The 21,810-nt window shown below is 39.5% G+C and overlaps 1 protein-coding gene across 3 annotated transcripts; it reads right to left on the minus strand.

The window, feature by feature from the left end:
- Positions 1-1,477: 1,477 nt before the first annotated feature.
- On the minus strand, positions 1,478-19,941 carry LOC117721604 (uncharacterized). Of its 3 annotated transcripts, none has more exons than XM_034520399.2 (7): positions 19,669-19,941; positions 15,020-15,304; positions 13,960-14,063; positions 8,594-10,606; positions 5,883-6,314; positions 3,629-3,817; positions 1,478-1,778 (listed from the first exon to the last, which is right to left on the minus strand). In XM_034520399.2, the coding sequence occupies exons 2-7, from the start codon at positions 15,282-15,284 to the stop codon at positions 1,677-1,679; spliced, it is 3,105 nt and encodes a 1,034-aa protein (XP_034376290.1). In that variant the 5' UTR covers positions 15,285-15,304; positions 19,669-19,941; the 3' UTR covers positions 1,478-1,676. The 3 variants fall into 3 exon arrangements, with proteins under 3 accessions (XP_034376290.1, XP_076770647.1, XP_076770646.1); XM_076914532.1 differs by lacking the exon at positions 19,669-19,941 and adding an exon at positions 19,419-19,649; XM_076914531.1 differs by lacking the exon at positions 19,669-19,941 and adding an exon at positions 18,130-18,588.
- Positions 19,942-21,810: the final 1,869 nt, after the last annotated feature.

A 21,810-nucleotide genomic window follows, 5' to 3' on the forward strand; every position in this document is an offset into this window, starting at 1 on the left:
GTTTTCATGGGCTGCAGAGTAGAATGTATCTTGTTTACTTTTCTGGTGGAATATTCTGTAGATATCTGCTAGGTCTATTTGATGAATAATGTCACTTAATTCTCATATTTCTCTATTTTTGTGTCCCAATGGCCTATCTCTTGGGCAAAACAGTATGGTAAAGTCACCTGCTATTACTGAGATAGAGTCAATCTGTTTCTTGAAGTGCAGTAGTATGCTTTTTATGAAATTGAGTGAAGAAGAGTTTGGTGCATAGATGATTGGGATTCAATGTCTTGTTGATCAATTGTTTGCTTGATTAGAACATGTTGTCCTTCTTTAAGTCTTCTGAAATTTGTTCCTAATCAACAGAATAATGTTATAGTTTTAACCACTTCATTGGATCTCCTACTGTAGTAAAGAAAATCAGATTCTGTGATTAAGGTATATAATGACAAAACTATTTTATATAAAGAAGTAGATATATGAAGATACACATACCTAGGCAGTCATATAACTATATTTTGTATATGTGTAAATAATAGTATGTCTGCATATAAATATAAATACATACTGACCTGTGTATACTATTAGCATAGTATTAGATAAGGATATATAGGTATGTGTATATGTATATGTATATGTATATATATATGTGTGTGTGTGTGTGTGTGTATTAAGATTTAGATATCATACTGTGTACTTTTATGTACTATAATAAGGCACATAATCAGAGAGGGAAGTAATTGAAAATGAAACAATATATTGTGAGTCTTTTATCTTCAGATGCAATGCATAATGATGGAACTTTGGCATATGTTGATTGGAAATAAAAAGCCTTGCAATTTAGAATAGTAATCCTCCTACTTCTGCAGCTCAGGGTCTCTATCCTCTTACTCCTAGTATGCTCACATTTGTGCTGTCTTGCTACTCAAAAGCAAACTAATTAACTTCAATATCTGTCTCTTATAAGTCTTTTCCTGGAATACCTCTCAGTAGCTCTACACACTTAAGAGTGAAAGCCAGGGACTGCAGTGGGAGAGTTCCTGAGGAATCCTGGGTTGTGAGTAAATGAATGGACTCAGTTGACCCACATCACAGGGCTAAATGTTCTAGCAGATAAAGGACTTCATGGAACCACCAGAGAAACCTCATTTGGTAAAATAATCATTCATACCCTGTCCAGGGATGAACTTTGAAAAGGCATCCCCTCACCTCCGTTTTTCTCAGTCAATGAAATCCTCCCTTGAACACAAGTCTTTGATAACTGCAATTCCTACTGGACTCCAGACCCTAGCTTCTTTTTAACTTGATTTCTTTGATTGGAACACAGCCTGGTACTTCAAGAAAAGGGTTTTATCCTTCACTGTCACACCCACAGAACAATCTGGCATATTTCTTGATGTTTCACTTTGATCTGTAAAGTACAGACAATTTATTTTATAATAACTTATAAATGAATAAAATAGACTCCTGAGAAAGCAGCCATTTAGATAAAATGTTTATTATTCTTTCTTTTATATTTTGAAACATACAGATAGAAATATGGGATACAAAGAATCTAAAATGCACAAGGAACAAATCAAAAGAATACTATTTCCTAGGATCAGGAGCTGGATTTTATATGTATTTTATTTCACTATATGTCATATGCACATTTGTTACTTTTACACTTGCAGCTTATCAGCACGACATCGTTACCATTGCTGTTCAGGGATCCATGAGTGGGGGGTTTGAGCTGTTTCGATAATTGTGTCAAGATTAGGAGGTTCATGGTCTCTCCTCCTAGCCTGGATGACCTTGAAGAAAAAAGGATGCAGTCAGGTCAGTTGAAATGTAGCTTGCCACACTCTTCTTTACCCATATTGTCTTTCTGTGTCACCTCTCTTTCTTATCCTTCACTAACTCCTTTAGTGAATCTGTCTTTGGAATTAGCTTCACTCCCACTTCTTGAGAGCATAAAATGAGACACTTCTACCTACTAGGCCTGGGCACAGATAGAAGAGCAGGAGTAGGGAGGGAGAAATTACAATTCCAAAGACAGGAGTTGAGAAGATTTCATTGCACAGAAAAAGACAGTACAGAGGCATGCCTGATGCAGCTGCTGGGGAATGGGGTTGAGAATTCAGAATCTTTGACTTATGCTACTGAGAATAACAGAGATCTGGAAGCATTTCTATGTGACTGAATATGTCAGATCCTATATTTTAATTATGCATTAGTATTGATCTTTGGTAGTGTATAGTGAATCTCAGTGTGTGACAAGTACATGGATCTTCGTAACTTGCGCTCTGATTTCTTAAAGTATCCTGTTAAGCATATAATGTATGTTGTGAGTTCTGATCATGGTCTTCTGTGATAGACATTATTTCATAGAAACCTTTGAGCTTCAGGGTCTTCAGTCAATTTAAAAATATCAGAGCTGGAGTTTTAATCACAACAGACCCAAATTCCTATAACATAATTTCTCTGTTTTGAGAAATACATCAATTCTATTATTTAACTTAAGGAATAATAGTTTAAAAGTCTTTCTGATTATTTTCTTTTTTATCATGATTTACTCCATTTACTGAATAAGCCAGAGACCTGGAGAAAACCAAATACTATTGTTCTGCTAAGAAATGTAACAACAGAATGACTCCTCATGATATTCTGCTATACCTATAGATAGGTGTTTCACTCAGCCATCAGTAGAAAAGCTCCCTCCTTCAGTAGGTGGAAACTAACACAGAGACCCAAATTCAGACAGTATGCAGATTGTTAGAAACCTTGGAACATTCAGTTCTAAATGGGATATCTTCTTCCAAGCCTTTCTCTCAGAGCTCAGGGAAGTATTTGGACAAGGAGGCAGAAAAAGTGAGAGCAGAAGTATGGGAGACACCAAGAAAACAAGACTTTTGAAACACAGCAGGAAGAACACACAAACAAACTCACAACAGAGACTGAGGAAGACTACACAGGGCCTGCACAAGTCCAACACTGTGAAGGAGAAGTGGATATAAGTACTCACCCCTAACCAAGAGGCTACTTCCAGTAGACAACTTCTTGCAAAGGAGAAATTAGTTTTCTCCAAATGGGGTCTCACTGGACATACAAACCACACTTAAAAGTAGATGGCCAAATCAAAATGAATTCAAGGATCATTTTGGATATTTTTGTTGTTATTATTGTTACATATTGCTTTGGACTTTTTTTTTTTAAACCCCACTGTTGTTTTGTTTGTACATTATGGTTTCTGATCTCTTATTTCTATGCTGTGTGTATGTGCATGTGTGTACATGCACATACACACAGAGACACACATGCACACACATGCTTTTTAGTTTTATTCTGTTTATTTTGTTTTGCTTGTTTGTTTCCTAAAGATAGAGAGATAAAAGAAGGGTAGAGTTGGATAGATAGAGAGGTGGGAGGATCTGGGAGGACATACAGGTGGAGAAACTGTGATAAGAATATATTCTATGGAAAAATTTAAAAAAAAGTAAAATGAAACAAAACAAAGAAAAACAGCCCTATTTTTAAAACTATGGTAAGAAAATGTTCACATACATTAATGCTTAAAACTTAATTTCCTTTCTGTTACAGCCAGGTCTTACCAGAGTATTAAAAGTGATTGTCAGGAAGTACTATGATGCCTTAGAGCACACACCTGCATAAAACTGTGCCTCACAGATCTCAGCTGCCACGTATCCAAACTGTAGCTCAGCTCAAAGCAGAAGAGACTGAGCTTATCCCCAGGCTTACAGTGCATATTGGCAAATTGTCCGGAGACCACCACTTCCATCCTCCCTGTTTTGTCTTCTATTCCGTAGTTAATGGATTCACTCTTCACTGTTTTCTGAAAAAAAAAAAATAACATTCATCTTCTGAGAAATGTGTCAGGGGTTGAGACATCTATGAGACATAAATAGTGTAAGATTGTCTCTGATATGGCAAATGCAGTCCTATGTTTAGAATCATAGGAACAAGACATCTTTAGACATTTTGGTTCATATACCCTGTCTTAGGAAATATCTCTCAAGATTCTCTTATTTAAGGTCTTTAGCTAATGTTTTATTCTAGAAAGCATTTCCTTCTACCACATAGGTAGAGATGAGAGTTTTTAAGGAGCCCAAGTAGAGAAAGATCAGAGTAAAGCTGATTGCCATTGTAGGTGTCTTAGGTAATGCCACTAGAACTAAGAAGGGTGACTTGTAGCTCATTGTAAGTCTGAGACTATTTGAGTCTCCATTAAACAGTCAGTGCTTTCTCTATGCTTACATGTATTTACTCTATTCCAAGTACTTCAAACATAAAATCTGCACCACCCAATTCTCCTTTCCTCTCTTGTATTTGGTTTGCTTTGTTAAGATGTACTTGCATAGTCATTTAAACATACTACACACAAACACCATGGATAAAATTAAGACTCCACCGGTGAGTATGTACAACACCATACTTTAAATAATGGCTGGGTCTTCTGAGCATGATTTTAGTAGGGGAAATGGTACTGAAAGATACACCTCAAGTCTAAGAATTCCTCAGTCCACTCAACATTTCTTTTATCCTCTATCTTAACGTAAGATTAAAAAAAAACAAAACCTGTATTTCTCTAGTCTGTTATAGTTGCTTAAGATTTCAAATAAAGCTTAATTGCTCAACAGTCACTTGATAAATCTAAACGTAATTTGAATAGCTAAGATCATGAAATCATTGGCCAGCAAATGCTGATGCGACTGTGAACCCCAGTTCACTGTTGGTGACATTGCAAATTGGTACAGGCGCTCTAGAAATCAGTGTAGAGAATGCCCTGAAAGATGAAATGTATTTTCCATATCACCATTGCTCGGCATATGCTCAAAAGAATTGACACTCTTGTCCATAAGCACTTGTTCCGCCATATTTGTTACTGATTTATTTATAATAGTTAGGAGATGATGACAATCTAAACGTCCTTCAGCTGATGAATAGATAATGAAAATATGATGCATATATATATATACTAAAATACTATTTAGCTGTAAAGAAAAATAAAATTTGCAGATAAATACATGGAACTAGCAAATATGCAAATTCATGTAACATAGATCCAGAGAGACAAATATGTTGAGGATCTCCAGAAGCATCAGAGCTAGCAGAGTGTCAATCTGTAGGAGGTAGAAAGAGAATCTGGTTTAGCAGAAGCTACTCAGAAGCTGGTGTTGTTTTAAACTTCTAGAGTCAGACACCAGGAAATTTATTTTAGGCATATTTAACTACAGTACAATTTTGGAAAAAAATTTCTTGATGATAATTAACTCAATCCTGTGTGTAAAAGAAAAGCTTACGACATGTTTACATTGAAACTCTTCACCAGCATATATAACCTTCTTCATAAAGATGAGGCTATTGGCTGAAAACAATGGTCAAGATAGGGCTTACGGAGACTGACTGAAAGAAACATAAAAGTCTGAGGGAGCCTGGCCCTGCAGATAGCGCAGAGATCACAAGGCTATTAACTACCTGTGCTCTATTTGTAAAGTACATGTGACATCTCTCGTAAGGATGGTTTATGTTGACCGAGAAACAGTGCTCTAGATAAAGGTTCAAGGAAAAAAAATGTGTGCAAAGACTTCTACCAGTATTGATAATTAAATTGCTACTGATAAGGGTAGAGATACTACAAATGGATCATCACAGCAAAATACCAGGGTTTGCCAGGTTTTATGTAGAGTCTCTTTCTAAAATATTTTTATGGGGATACCTTGAAAACAATGAGAAGCAAGTATCCCACACCTTAAAATAGGAAACTCCATTTTCTGCTCCCTGATCAGGGAGGCCTTGTTTTCCTGTGTGCAGAAAAACGATTATATTCCAGCTGCCAAACTAAGACTTGAAATCTGAGGTTGCAAACGAAATTTTACAAAAATAATTTAACAGTTTACCATATATACGGTGAATATTCCATTCACAAATGTTTTTCCGCTTGTGTACAAATACTCTTGTTTACAAAGAGTATTAATTTTAGGTGTTGCGTTGGCGCTTTTTATCAGGGAAGATGGGATATTCATCACATTGTTGCCGTCCACCTCTGTTACGGAGGACTCTTCGTCTATCTCTAGAAACCCGTTGCAGCTTTTATAATGCGAGATGACAATGACTTTCCTGGGGGTGAACTTGTTTCTGAGGGCTATGTCAAACACCTTCACTCTGAAGAATTCAGTCTCAGTAGCCACAGTGGCATGGAACATCCTTTTGTTTTCTGTCATGTCATATGTGAACGGGTCTGTTGCTTTTAACACCATCACTTGTTTGGAACCTTGCTGGTGACCATCTTCTTCAGAAGGTTGTTTAGGTACATTCTTCAGTCTTGGTTTCTGCATAGAATGCACACAGGAAAACCAGGCACAGTTAATATAAACACTAAGGAACAGCACTATCAAGCAGAGTGGAGAAATCTAAGCAATACTCAATATGCTGACATAGATGATGGGAAACGAATGGTGATCTGGGCAGTAATGCCAGCATGTCGTAATCACTCACAGTCGGTAAATAGGTTGCATTAATACTTTGGTGGTCTTTGGCCATACACTCAAGGCCTTGTGAATGTGAATGCTAGACAAATTGTCTTCCTGTAAGCTTCACCCCAAGTCTAATGAGCATAACAGCACATTTTTAAAACTTAGATTATAAGTCTTTTCCTACACAAACAAAATCAGCACTGTGTTGTAAAACACTTGGATAGGCAGCCACTGGAAGCAACAAAAAGGCTCTGCTGATTTGAATAATTCAGATTAGAAATTCCTCCACTTGCGAAATATCAGCCCTGGATAAGAATCCTGGATTTGGAATAGAAAGGGTTATTTGGCCCTCTGTCTGTTCCCACAGTATCCCACAGACCACATAGCCCTATCTCTGCCCTTCCTCCCGCCATCCCTTCCTTCCTCTCTCCTTTCTTCCTTCCTTCCTTCCTTCCTTCCTTCCTTCCTTCCTTCCTTCCTTCCTTTCCCCAGCTTTCTTTATTCCTTTGAGACAAGGTCTCAGTATGTATTCCTGGCTGGCTCTGAACTTGCTATATAGATCAGGCTGTCTGGCCTTGAACTCACAGAGGTCCACCGGCCATTTTTGGAATTATAGGTGTATGCCACCACATCTAGCTAGTCTGCATCATTTATTAATTCAGGAGAACACTCTGAAATGGAGAAGAATGGTGGCAATCGCAGGAAACCTAGAGACCAATGTAGGGAGGTAGCTATAAACCAACAGACTTGCTGTGACCTGATATGGAAACCCGTTAGTGGCAGGGCTTAACTGTGACTTTTTGTCAATGTGGTCCAATGTTTTCTAACCTTAGGAAGTGGCACATTCCCAATGTGACTTAAGCAGTACCTCAGAATAGTGCTAAGAGCATCTGCCAAAAAGTGCATAGGACTTCAGGAGCAGATGTTATATACTTCTTTAGAAAGGAAAGAGGTTCTTGGTGCTTGCAGGAATAGAAAATACTGGAAAGAGCCTAAAGCCAAACCACACAGGATTATTTTTACAATGTATGAACTATTGGCAATGTTTCAGATAATAAAATAATTTAAATTTATATTGGTTAATTGAATGGAAATTTAAGACATTGTCTGTCTGTCTGCCTGTCTTTGTGTTTCTCTCTGTATGTTCTCTCTCTCTCTCTCTCTTTCTCTTTCTCTCTTTCTCTCTCTCTCTCTCTCTCTCTCTCTCTCTCTCTCTCTCTCTCTCTCTCTCTCTCTCTCTCTCTCTCTCTCTCTTTCTCTCTCTCTCTTTGTGTGTGTGTGTGTGTGTGTGTGTGTGTGTGTGTGTGTATCTGTCTGTCTACCTGTCTGTCTGTTGGTGATCACAGGACAACATTAAACTTTGTCTGAGATAGGGTCTCTGTCTAACAAGCTGTGAGATTTTGCAGATCCTCTTGTCAGTGCCTTCAGTCTCTGCTTTGGGGCACACTGGGATTATACATAGGATGTTCCTGTGTCCAGGTTCTTCATAGGTTCTGGTGACCCCAATTCAGGTTGTAAGACTTTTGTGGCAAGTGTTTTCACTTACTGAACCATCTCCCAGCCCCACTTAAATAAATTGTACACTACAGGAAATTAGGTGAATTGTGACACAACTCTGGTAAGTAAAGGATATTCTGCATATACGTAAAAAAGAGAAAACTGGATAGTGAAATGTGGCATTGTATAAAGAGATTCTAGATTATTTAAATTTATGTTTGTATATTACCTACTTTCCTAAGTTTTCTAAGATGATATTGGTATAATTAAAAAATAAAAAGGAAATCATTGAGAATACACTGTATATTTCTATATCACATTTTCCACTGAAATACCACACTTATGTTAAAAAAAATAAAGATGAAAGCCAAAATAACAAAAAAATAAAACCACGTGTTTGATTGTGTCCCTTAAAGAACAAAGGTGGCCAGGTATTCAGTGAATTGTAGGTTTTCTTAATGCAGCAGAGAATAAGAGGAGTATAAAATGAATTTAGGGAAGGACCTCAAATCATATATTTAAAATATACAAGTGACTTATTTCAAGAAGACACCATACATCATAGAGGGTTAATGGGAAGTCTTCCAAGATTATATTAATTTTGTCCTCATTTTATCAAGAGAATAGCTAGTCATTACCTTGAGTGGTATTTCTGGAGACACTGGCATAGCAGAAAAACTCCTGGGCATTGTTGCAGAAGACACCTGAGGGGCATTACTGTAACTGCTGGATACTGTTGCTGCAGACACCTGAGGATTATTACAACCACTGGTCATTGCTGCTGAGGTCATTCCAAAGGTTTGGGCACTGCTGGGCACTGTGGCTGGAGTCACAGGAGGGTTATTGTAACTGACAGGTACTCTTGATCCAGATACCTGAGGACTTTTGTAACCACTGGTCATTGCTGCTATGGTCATTTGAAAGTTCTGGGAGCTGCTGGGCACTGTTGCTGGGGTCATCTGAGGGTTATTGTAACTGACAGGCACTCTTGATCCAGATACCTGAGGACTTTTACAATCACTGGTCGTTGCTGCTATGGTCATTTGAAAGTTCTGGGAACTGCTGGGCACTGTTGCTTGGGTAATCTGAGGGGTACTATAACTGACAGGTACTCTTGATATCTTGATAGATATCTGAGGACTATTACAACCACTGGTCATTGCTGCTGAGGTCATTCCAAAGGTTTGGGCACTGCTGGGCACTGTGGCTGGAGTCACAGGAGGGTTATTGTAACTGGCAGGTTCTCTTGATCCAGATACCTGAGGACTTTTGCAACCACTGGTCATTGCTGCTATGGTCATTTGAAAGTTCTGGGAACTGCTGGGCACTGTTGCTGGGGTCATCTGAGGGGTACTATAACTGACAGGTACTCTTGATCCAGATACCTGAGGACTATTACAACCACTGGTCATTTTTGCTGTGGTCATTCGCAAGGTCTGGACACTGCTGGTCACTCTGGCTGGAGTCACATGAGGGTTATTGCAATTTACAGGTACTCTTGATCCAGATACCTGAGGACTTTTACAATCACTGGTCACTGCTGGTATGGTCATTTGAAAGTTCTGGGAACTGCTGGGCACTGTTGCTTGGGTCATCTGAGGGGTACTGTAACTGACAGGTACCCTTGATCCAGATACCTGAGGACTATTACAACCACTGGTCATTTTTGCTGTGGTCATTCGCAAGGTCTGGACACTGCTGGTCACCCTGGCTGGAGTCACATGAGGGTTATTGCAACTGACAGGTACTCTTGATCCAGATACCTGAGGACTTTTACAATCACTGGTCACTGCTGGTATGGTCATTTGAAAATTCTGGGAACTGCTGGGCACTGTTGCTTGGGTCATCTGAGGGGTACTGTAATTGACAGGTACCCTTGATCCAGATACCTGAGGACTATTACAACCACTGGTCCTTTTTGCTGTGGTCATTCGCAAGGTCTGGACGCTGCTGGGCAATGCTGCTCGAGGTATCGAAAGGGAATGAGCACTGCTGGGCACTGTTGCTTGGGTAATCTGAGGGGTACTGTGACTGTTAGATCCTGTTGCTGCAGGCACCTGAGGAGCATTACAACCACCGGTCATTTTTGCTGTGGTCATTCGCAAGGTCTGGACACTGCTGGCCACTGTAGCTTGAGGCATCCACGGGGCCTGGACACTGCTTGGCAATGTTGCTGGGGTCACCTGAGGTTTATTAAATCTGCTGGCCACTGCTGCTGCAGGCACCTGAGGACAATTATGACCACTGGTCATTGTTGCTGGGGTCATGCGAAAGGTCTGGACACCGCTGGGATCTGCTTTGGGAGACTCCAGAGTAGCCTGGTGACTACAAGAAAGTGTTGAGGTTTTCTGAAAGGGCTGGATGGTCTGGATGCTGCTGGAGACTGTCACTGGAGACACATGAGAAGCCTTGTCATGGGTGGGACATGGTGCTGAAGAAGCCTGAGATGTTGCCAATATGGTGGATGATATTTTTGGAGGCTCCAGGGGGGTCTGGAGGCTGGAGGCTGTTGTTGGAAACTCCTGAGGTGTCAGGGGTTCACACTCAGCTGGGTATGTGCTGGTTGCTGAAAGTTCTGGAATGTTAGGCTCTTCCTCCCCAAACTGTGTTGTCATGATGTCAGGCGATACAGAGATAGTGTCTTTGCTTTCCTGAAAAGAAATAGTTTTTAAAAATTCTTTGTAACCTAATAAACATTTTTTTTCAAAATAAATCAGATTAGAACCTCTTTATCTTTTTTTCCCTTCAAAAATACTTCTGCTCTGCTAGTGTCCCCTTCGTCCCCAGCCTGCCCCAGCTCCACTGCATGAAGCATTTTTAGATCGCATGTAGGTACTTCCTAAACCTAGCCCCCTCCCTTTACAATCAGAATGTTCCTTAGAAACGTGGGCACTAAATTTCACTGGTCTGGCTCGGAATACTTAACTCTGCATGTCTTATAAAACTGAGAAAAGGTAACCTCAGACTCAGACTCGGGGTTATTGGATGGGAAACAAATCGTTAAACAAAACTGGCTCCCATTTGTGGGTTTTTCTCCCCTCAGCTTCGCAACGAAAAAACTTCAAATTGTCTGCTTGTTGGGACACAAGAATCCCTCCCCATCACCATCCTTTCAGGTGATCTGATTATAACTGTGTAACAGGTTCCCTGAGATAATGGACCACAGAGTTAAAGTGTGGAGACCGGATGGAGCTAAGTTGCTATAGTATTTGCCTAGTAAATGCTAGGCAGGGCTCATTTAAATATGTGCTTAGGTTCGGGTCTGCTGCAGAACCTTCCCCTAATGAATAAAGATTTCAAGGAGCCAATCACTAAGCGAGTAGGCGGGACTTCCAGGTCAGAGAAACGGAGAAGGGAGGCAAGAGAAAAAGATACTTGATTTTGGACAGGAGAGAGCATGGAGGACAAAATGTAGGTAGTGGAGGCCCCCATTTCAGGTGGCGGATTTGCAGGGATCACAACCAGAAGATTTATAACATAGAATAGTATACAAATTAGGATGCTAGTTGCTGCGCCCAGCGATTGTGTTACTTGTTGATTCTAAACTAAGATTGTGTGGTGTTTTCTTTCACGTGGCAACTCAGCTGGATTCCAGAGAAAGGTATAGTGACAGGGCACCGCAGCCGGGCACGGGAATTTGGACTCGGGCATGCGTGGCAGAACTTAGCCACTTAGCTGGGTGGAGAGGTTTCCGAGCTCTGAGTCAGAGAGTCTGCTGGGCTGAGAACAGGCCAGCCTGTCCACTGGTGCCTTGCCAGCAGTAGCTGGATTTTCTTTTTCTTTTTTTATATTTGGTTAAATGAAACTACTGTATATATGAATATAAAGACATATATAAGAAACGTGTACATAAGGCAATGCATATGTTTAGGACCTTTTAATATACTTATATAAACTTATATGAGGATAAGACTTGAATGATCCTAAACTTAGTTTTAAAAGCAAAAACTGATAAAAGTGAGACCTTGTAAAAACTTTGTCATGTTAATTATTACTGTTTTCTTTGCTTGTTTCTGATCCCTAGGTGTGTAAGTCTTCTGAGAAACAGAAAGAAATAGATGCATTCAGCAATGGTAATTTGACAAAGAAACCCATACCAACGAAAAGATAGGGGTTTTGTTTACTCTGAAGCTCATGTAGGAGGCATAATAAACAATAGAAAAGATGAAGGGCTTTGCAAATAGAATAGAAATAGAAAAGATGAAGGTCTAGTTGCAAAGGTGTGTGCAGATTTGCTGCCCAGATTCACATCCAATGCATGGTTCTCCAGTGTATTTGTAAAATATAATCATTAAAAGTCTTCGTTCAAACAAACAAAAGGAAAAAGAAATAAAATAGTTAATGTCATCTGAAAATCACTGATTATTTATGGCCTGTTCTTCAGGCTTAGATAAGTTTTAAGTATATTATTATGATTACTTATGAAGACAGATAATTAGATAATTAGTGCACATTGATTTTACATTCCAAGTAGTGCAACTGTAATAATCAAAATGACAAAACATTGGTCATATAGAGATTCGTTGTATGATAGAATTCAATAGAGTAAACATTTGTAAATGGTTGTCAGGGTTTCACAATGTACACTAAAAGAATGAATGGTTACATTGAATAAATAAGTTAGTGGGAGATTAGATGATAACCTCCTTCAAGATTTTTATTATTGTGAAGAAGTCTGGAGTATCTTCAATGAATAGACTACAGAGTTAACATTTCTGACAATCACGCTGTAGTTCACCTGCTAGGTAGACTTCTTGACTAGTGTAAAGGAAGCTCAATCATCTCTCTTTTAAATATATGTAAAGATACTGTGTTTTAAATGATCAAATTATGTGATTAACCTGGTTAAATTATTATCATAAATTATTTCTTAATAACATATACCTTGCCAAGAGTAAAAGCTTCTCACTGACATCTTCAAAGAAGCATTTGGTACTGTAATGATTGACATAGTCATATGATGGAATTATGGATGTTTCAGTTTCTTTTTTTGTAGTTTCCCCTTTTTTTCAAAGGAAAAAATGCATACATATCCTACTGGTAATGTCTGATCTTGTCTTTTGTGTGTTAGAGGTTGAACTTGGGGTCTTGTGTGTGCCAAGCTAGACTCCACTATAGGGTTTTATCCTCAGTCCCTGTCATGTGTTTTAAGATTGTATGAAGAACAATTATTTTAATACAAAGATAATTAATTCCATGTTACTGGATTCTGAGTCTATTGATTCCTTGGGAACTGCACTTTCTGAACAAATGGCCAGAGAAGAGCATAGGATCATCTCGTCCAGGAACAGAAATATTTCATGTATGTCACAACTCTATGCACATTCCATGGTGGGGGAACAGGACATGTATATACATTTAGAAAGTACGAGTTTAATGTCCTTTTACAGGCTTTGGAAGATCATATTCTTAAACTGCTACTTTTGCACATGTTCTTAAAAGGAATAGTGAGGGGTTGGAGAGGTGACTTACGGGGCAAGAATAATTGCTGCACATACATGAGGACCTAAGATTAGATCCCACCACCCACATAAAAATCTAAGCTTTACGTATGTGACCCTAGCATTGTGAAAGACATGACAGGATGGTCTCTGAGCCTTGGTGCCTACCAGCATAGCTCCAGGTTCAGGAAGAGACTATCTCAAAGGAGTACGGCAGAAAGTGATTAAGCAGAATATTTGAAATCCTTCTTTGACATCAAGGATATCATGCACACACATGTATATAAATCACACACACACACATGCACACACACACTCACAAAACAAGTAATGATTTTATGTATTTGTTATAGAAAATTTTATTATAATAAAGTACACATTAGTCCTTCAGTCTAAAGCAAAATGAGTGACCAGAAATTATGAATATGTTCACCCGTTCACCCTTCATTTTGGTTTTGCTAGGTCCTTGGCACAGATGAGGGGCTTATACTAAGTACTCAGAGAAAAGTCCTGGGGAGACCAATCTTAGCGAGTGCTTTTTCAGTGAGATCTTAACAGTGTACCTTTGATGAAGATGTCTTCATAGCTGGTTCTGCTTCCCAAATCTTCATGTTGGAGGTCAGTGGGGGAGTGCTGGATTCAGATTTTATTTTGGTTTTATTTTTAACTGATGAAATGAAGAAAATACAATTAATAAATGAAGCTGTCCTGTTGCAAGACAGCTGAAGTTCATTTCATGCATTTGCTTCCTGCCTGTGTCTCATATATTCCCTATCCCTGCCACCAACAATACAGACACAGAAACTGCTTCTGGGTTTCCTTGCTCTTCTCAGGTGCAACTGCTATGACACTCTTCCTTCTTGGGGACTTCTATATATACGAGCCAAGCCCCACCCAGCCCTTTTATCCTATAGTTGATTTTAAGAATATATAATTTCTATAATTTGACAGATTATCTTCTATAGGTCACCCCAAATTAGAGAAACAGAGGAAGAAGATGTAACCAATTCTGACATGTGACAGAGGCTTAACAGTGAATTTCCATTGCTTACCTTTGGGCTCTTTTTTATTTTTCTTGAGACAGGATCTCACCATGAAACCCAGGCTAGCCTTAAACTGGAGATCTCTCTGCCCAAGCCAGCTGAGTGCTAAGATCACAGATGTGAGGCAGTATTCTCACATTTGTTTCCACATATTTTGAACCCAGTAACTTTATAAAATGGAATTTCACATCTCTCAGATTCAGGATTCTACTTAAATATTGGCTCACACTTGTTGCTGGAAGACATATTAATGATGGTGTTTCTTAGAGGAATTTTAAATGGGGTATTAAATTTTTACTTTGTAATTTTCCACCCATTCCACTGTACTGGAAGCTATTGTTTCTCCAAGCAGCTTCTGTTTTTGTTGTTTTCACCCACCCCAAAGACATCTACCTCCAAACTTATTACAGTTCTTTGTAGGAAAGGGGTTCCCTAAGTTTCCACCATTTAAAGTGGTGCCACTCTATAGGTCCTGATGCAAACACTGGGGAAGAGGCATATTAGCTGTGATCACTGCAAGGAACCAGCAAGGTTAGGGAGGGTAGAGAAAAAGTGGGCATCCAGACTGCTTCTCTATTACCTTTCTCCATCTCTTTCCAAAGTATATCAACACGATCGCCAAGTTCTGGAATATCTTCGAATACTTCTATCAGTTTGTTCAATCCAGCATCCTCTGGGAACTTTTCTTCCATTAAGTCAGCAATCTTAATTCTGTCATAATCATCCTGCATTTTCTTAGTCAGTTTTAGGTCATGGATCAGTAAAGACTTAAGGACTCTAAAGTTATAGTCATTGATATATTCTAATCCGAACAGAAGAACAATTTTCTTGTAGTGATTCACCATCTTTCAAGTTATGGATAAGCCTACAAGAGAACAACAGTAGACTTAATTACATACAGAAAGAGACAATTTAAAATACAGAGTATGTCTGGGTGAGCAAACAACCCATGACATATTGTTGTCCATAGCTGTGCATGTGAAAAAAGGGAGCATTGATTACTAACTGTGCCACTGTGGGAAACAATGAGTGAAGAACTGCCTGGTTAGTAAACAAGTCTAAGAAACTCTTCCCTGTTGATGATGATGGCTGAGTGAGGTCGGGGAAGGTGGTTATGGGAAGGCATGGAAATCATCCTTAGTTACAGTGTATAGAGTATGGGTTCTGAAGGCTGAAATCCCAGGTCATTTTTTTCTATTATATATTAATGCTGGACTTTGATTCCTTTCCTCATTTTTTTTCTCTTTTAACAGTTGTTTGTTTATTTATTTATTTATTTACATCCCTAATGCTGTGCCCCCTCCCATATCCCCCTCACCAAGTTCCTCCCTCCATCCCCCTCTCCTTTGCCTCTGAGAGGACACTCCCCCCACCCCTGTATCAGTATCCCCCCATCCTGGTGCATCAAGTTTCTGCAGGATTAGGAACATCCTCTCCCACTAAGGCCAGAAGTGGTACCTCTCTGCGACATATATGTCAGGGGCCTTGGGCCAGCCCACTTATGTTCTTTGGTTGGATACTCAGTCTCTCCGAGCTCCCAGGGATCCAGGTTAGTTGACTGTCTATTGGTATTAGAACCTGCCCCTAGGTGTCCCTCTGTGAGTTCCCGACTTGCCCATGCACAAGTGGCTTATCTATAAATGGTCTGCATGTTCTCTCAATGTACAGGAGTGGGTACTGGCTACAACAGGATGAACCTTGCCATCGCACTGACTATAGTCTACTTAGCTCTTTGTTAAGCAGTTTCCATTAGCATCCTGTCTCACCAGGTGTTAGACCTTGCTTTCTGTGTCCATAGTACTTTCTAGTGTCGGATGACAGCATTCACTGGGGGGAATATCTCAATAGCTACTTGCTTTCTCTCTTTTTAGGCTTGACTTTTTTTAGTTGGTTTTCTTTGTTCATAGTGACAGTTTTCTCTGCACAGGCTGTGTTTAAACACTGCTAAAATAAGTTAATAGCTGACCAGTTTCTTCTAAAAAAATCTGTACTCCTTAAAATAATTTGGAAATCCTTGGATAATCTGCCTCTTTCACATATGGTTCTTTTATATTCGTGATATATTACACTATGGAATACACAGCACCCTTGGCCTTGCCATGCTCTGTGAAGTAGATGTTGTTCTTTTCATCACTATTCTTGCATTACCTTCTTTGCCTGCCATCTATGATAACCTCTAAGAATCAACTGAGATTTTGCCTTCTGGAAACTCCCCAAATTTCCCCAACAGACCAAAGTATATCTTCTATATATGATTTGGAGTTTCTGTCCATCCCTGATAATTCTCAAAGATGGATTGATTCTATTATTTGCTTAAATTTATGTCATTTTAGTTATGGGTGATTTTGTTTGTCTATCTCTGTGTCTGTCTTTCTCTCATTCTGCGTGTGTGTGTGTGTGTGTGTGTGTGTGTGTGTGTGGTATTCTAATCAGAATGCTAAACATTCTTGGACTACTAACATTTTTCAATAGCATTGTCAGGTAGACAAGGTTCAGAGGATTAAAGGCAAGTCTACAAAGAGAAACAGAACATTGACAGTGAAGAACACTAAAGAAGACCAGATTATATGAAAGACCATATTCTTCAGAGCAATCTGCTTTCAGCAAAATAGTGGGATGATTTTGTATTACAATGGCCTAAGATACTACAAAACAAAAGAGTTTCAAAAATATGAAGGTGGTATTTATTTTTTGATTTTTGACAATAAGCTTATTTCCAAAATATTAATTGATGTGAAATGATAGGAGATCTTAATGTATTTGATACACTTTGTGTTAGCATTCTGTCTTAACTCCACCTCGACAGTAACCTGGCAACAGCCAAGTAGGCCTGGTCCACTATAAAAGGGGCTGCTTGTCCCCTCCTCTCTCTCTCTTTCTTGATCTTTTGCTCTTTCTCTCTTGATCCCTCTGTCCCCTCACCACTTTCCCCTCTCTCCATGTGCTAATGGCCAGCTTCTACTCCTCTCTCTCTCTCTCTCTCTCTCTCTCTCTCTCTCTCTCTCTCTGCTTCACTCTGCCACTACTACCCTCCTGCCTCCCCTCCCCATGCCCTGAATAAACTTTATTCTATACTATACCATGTGTGGCTGGTCCCTCAGGGGGAAAGGAATGCCTCAGCATGAGCATTCATATTCACTTCCCCCATATTTCTCCACACACCCACAGAACATATTCTCTCTCTCTCTCTCTCTCTCTCTCTCTCTCTCTCTCTCTCTCCTTCCCTCCCTCCCTCCCGCCCTCCCCCCTTCCTCTCTCTCTCTCTTTTTATAAACACATCATTGCTGCCGAGACTCAGATGTAGAATCTGTAGGTTTGAATCACACCAGATACCAAAAGAGATCCATGCTTGATAGCCTAGAACTGGTAAGCCCCATCCCCCACTGGTCAGAATAACCATCGACATGGTCCCAGGGAAGGTTTCTTGAGCTCAGAACTAACCCTGTGCTTCCCTGACCCTTGTTCTAGTATTCCTTCCCTTGGGTGAGACTTTCCCTTTTCCTTTTGAGACAGTTTCTTTCTCACAGCTGAGAACCCCAGGATATTTGCATTAAAACCTATCTTCAGCCAGCAAATCCTAAATATCAAAATATAGTCATCCTCAATGATGCAAAAAAGATGCCCTCAATTCACCTTGAGTAAAATAAAAACCGAGAATGAGTGTTTGAATGTAGACCAATTCACACTCACAGAATCGCGTCTCAGCAGTGTTGTCTGGCACCAGCACCTCAGCAGCTTCAAGTGAGCTAATGTACAAGGAAGAGTTGGTGGAAGTGTGATAAGAAAATGGTATGTACAGCTAAGAGCTCCTCAGAGGAAAACCCAAGTAAGGTGGAAACTAAAGTTGCCTGGGCAAGCCTCTGTCTCAGGATTAAAACTCTCCCCAGAGAGAGAAAAAACAGGAAGTTGAGATCACCAGGGCCTTTGAGGCAGTAAACAACTTAAGTTCAGGGATGCAGTTGTCTATGGTTGTCAGCCAGTAGTTATAAAGAAAGGGCAAGAAAATGAACATAAATATACCATTAAAGAAATGGCCATAATAGAAGCCAGAAAACTGTGTCCCCAACCTACACTACAGGGCCTAACATAATCAGTTAATTAACATTCTTTGTCAAATCTTCTTTAACATGTGTAACTAAATGTTACCATTAAGACATGCATTAAAAGTGGAAATTTTTAAAATAAATCTTATAGTAACTAATAAGATCCAATTTTTCTATATTAGCATTGTCTTAATTAGAACTAAAAATTAAAATTCTTACCAGAAAACCAACAAAATCACAATAGTTTACCTCCTAGAAATAAATAATAGTTTTAATAATAGAATTGTCTAGTAATGACTTAAAAAACAAGTTTTTATGCTCAATTTAGGAGTATTTACCTTAATTTCTAAATAAACAAGGTCATAACTTTTTTTACAATTTTAGAAAATCTGAGCAACATAATTAATAATCCTAGGTAATACATCAACCCCAGTGCACAGAGGGTCTTCAGAACAGTCTAAAAGTTTGAAGTGTACACCTATTTCTAATTAATTCTCCATCTCTTTTCTACATCTTATCACCAGAAAACAAAAACAAAGAAAACTAAAAAGACAAAAAAAAATCCAAAGCAATTAACTTTCAGGATAATACAGATTAGGGATGTCTACAATACCACCTTATCCTCTTGATGCAGAAGTGAATGAAGACCATTCAATGTGCTTATAAAGTCATTAAAACTCCATGTTTGCAATAACTATGAATCTGAGACGCTTTGGACCACTTGTGTCCATTAGCCCTCTGGGTGTGTACTATTGCAATCCTAGATAACGCAGCTTAATATCCAGATGCATTTTTCACTGGATATTACTTCGTGGCAATTTTTCCTGTCACAAACTTAGCATTTGCCCAGCCACTTATCACAACCACCAGGTTCTAAGCACTCTCTAGTCAAGAAAACTAAAGCCCTCTTCTCCTTATTCACTTATCCCGACTTACCTCTAAAAAGTGTATTTATAATCTGAAATAGGCCCTTTTCTGGGCTCAGTCTTACTGGTGGAGGAATAAGAATGTCTGCCATCTTCATGAGCCAAGGACCTGAATCCAGCTACTGCAGATTCACTGCTCAGTGTAGCAGCCACCAGCTTGGCTTCCTTCTTGCTCAACCAAAAGATCAGCAAGGATTTTACTTGTAGTTTTTGCATTCACAGAGTATCTACTTTCCACAGAAAGCAGGGACAGGACTCACCTCTTCAGAAATTTCTTCAGTGGTATCCAGCTTTTTCAGGATACGAAGCTTTCTCTCTCTCTCTCTCTCTCTCTCTCTCTCTCTCTCTCTCTCTCTCTCTCTCTGTGTGTGTGTGTAGATAAAAGAGTAAAAGCTAGTAAATCTCTTAGAAAGTGAACCAGAGAATTTTGTAATCTAAAATTCTGAGAAAATGAAGTATTTATACAGAGCGGAGTGATGAAACATGAGATCTCCTTCAACAATGTTCATAGCTTTCGATTTCCTCAGATACTGAAACTCAAGGGTTTTCTTCCTGTAAACAATTACCAAAAAAAGTCAAAGAGAGCTAGTTACACTCAGGATTTTTTTTTCTTGCAAATCTTTATAGGTACAAGATTCAAATTTAAAGCAGTCATGCCCTACAAGCTTACAAAAGGGTTCCTAGGAATCTCCTTCGAATGAAGGTGAAAACCTAGGAAAAAAAAAAAAAAAAAAAAAAAAAAGCCAATTCACCCTGCCACTTCTTTCCTGCTCAGGATGGAGACAGCATCAGGAGATCTTGGCTGTGTCAGTTCCCAGCTACATGTGAATGGGTTTCAAGGAAAATCTGAGATCAAACAGCTTCTGGGTTAAGTCATTCCTGTAGCATCTATGCATCCATCCCTTGGCAGTTCCCTAGACCTGACTTACGTAATGTTACAAGCACACAACTCTAAGCTCCAACCTCAAATAAATAGAAAGGCATTTGGCATTAGCCTCCTCCCTCCTGATTATAAAATTAAGCTGTCCTCCTTCGATGGTGAAGTTAGTGCTTTCTCAATGTCTCTACATTTTTCATGATACCCTGGGGCCTTGGAAACAGTGGGAAAGCTCTGAACTTCGACTGAGATTATGGGTTGAAATAATGCTTGTCTTGCTGCATTTTTCTGGGAAGGAGAGTTCAAGGATTAAGGACTGTTGTAATCCTGAAACATAGAACAAACAGCAGTAGATAATGGTGTGTGAGCCTGCCAGCTGGTCTACAAAACAGGATAATGCCATAGCTAGGTAACCAGTGTATCTCCAGGGTCAGCTGATTCATCTAGATGAAAATGATGGATGGTAAGTTGCTTTCCAAGTGCTAGTCTTGGGCAGCTTCTGGATGTCTCTGCCTTTGATAGTAAGAAGCATGTAGCAGGTAGGAGGAACAGTAGCAAGTGTTATTTTCTGGTCTTGTGGTTCTCCTGCAGCAGGTCTTAAGTAAGTTAGAACTCTGGTGTAGACCTAGGGCATTAGCACCCTTAGCTTTTCAAGTGTTACAACTCTTCAGGGTTTGGGAAGGCAGCCTAGCATTATAGCCTCTGGGCAATCTTAGGTGTTGAGATGCCTCAGTCTGTGATAGGCCCGATGTTGAAATTCCCAAGTCTGAGGTGTCTGACCCCTTTGACTCTAAAGCAATGGTTCTCAACCTGGGACAGTGATGCTTTTGCGGGTTGAATAATATTTTTACAGGGATTATTGTGTATTAGATATTCTGCATATCAGCTATTTACATTAAGATTCATAAGAGTAGTAAAATTACAGTTATGAAGCAAAAACAAAAATAATTTTATGGTTGGGGGTCACCACATCATAAGAAAACTATATTAAAGGGTCACAATATTAGGAACATTGAGAACCACTGCTCTAAATGCTTGACCACTATCAGGAACTATCCTAATGACCTAGACTTGTGGTTTCTCTTTTCTGGTTCTTCCCAGCCTACTCCTTTGCTCACTGTCACCTTTACGCCTACTCTTCTCTTTCTGTCCTGGCAACTCTCCCAAAGTGTCCGGCTGTCTCTTCAGGTGTCCAGTAGCCTGGCCATCTCTGCAGTTTAGCCTGGTGACAGCATAGATGCTGCTGCTATATCACTGCATCTGCCACTACTGTCTTCCTGTTGTTCTGCTGCTCAGATAACCAGATCTGCCCTCACCACTAAAAATAGACAAAAAGAGAAGCTAGAGAGAAACCTGCCATTGGGTCATTGTGCTTCTGTAAAAGCCACCAGAGTAGAAGTTCTTCCTGCTCCCTTGGTAAACCTGAACAACCTCATTATATAGCCATCGAAGAGTGTCTGCATCAGTTAAAGTATACTTTATACCCAAGTTAGGGTTTCTGTCTGTACCAGTATCACAGGCATTC

Source organism: Arvicanthis niloticus, chromosome 16, assembly GCF_011762505.2.
Source record: "Arvicanthis niloticus isolate mArvNil1 chromosome 16, mArvNil1.pat.X, whole genome shotgun sequence".
Taxonomy (NCBI): Eukaryota; Metazoa; Chordata; class Mammalia; order Rodentia; family Muridae; genus Arvicanthis; species Arvicanthis niloticus.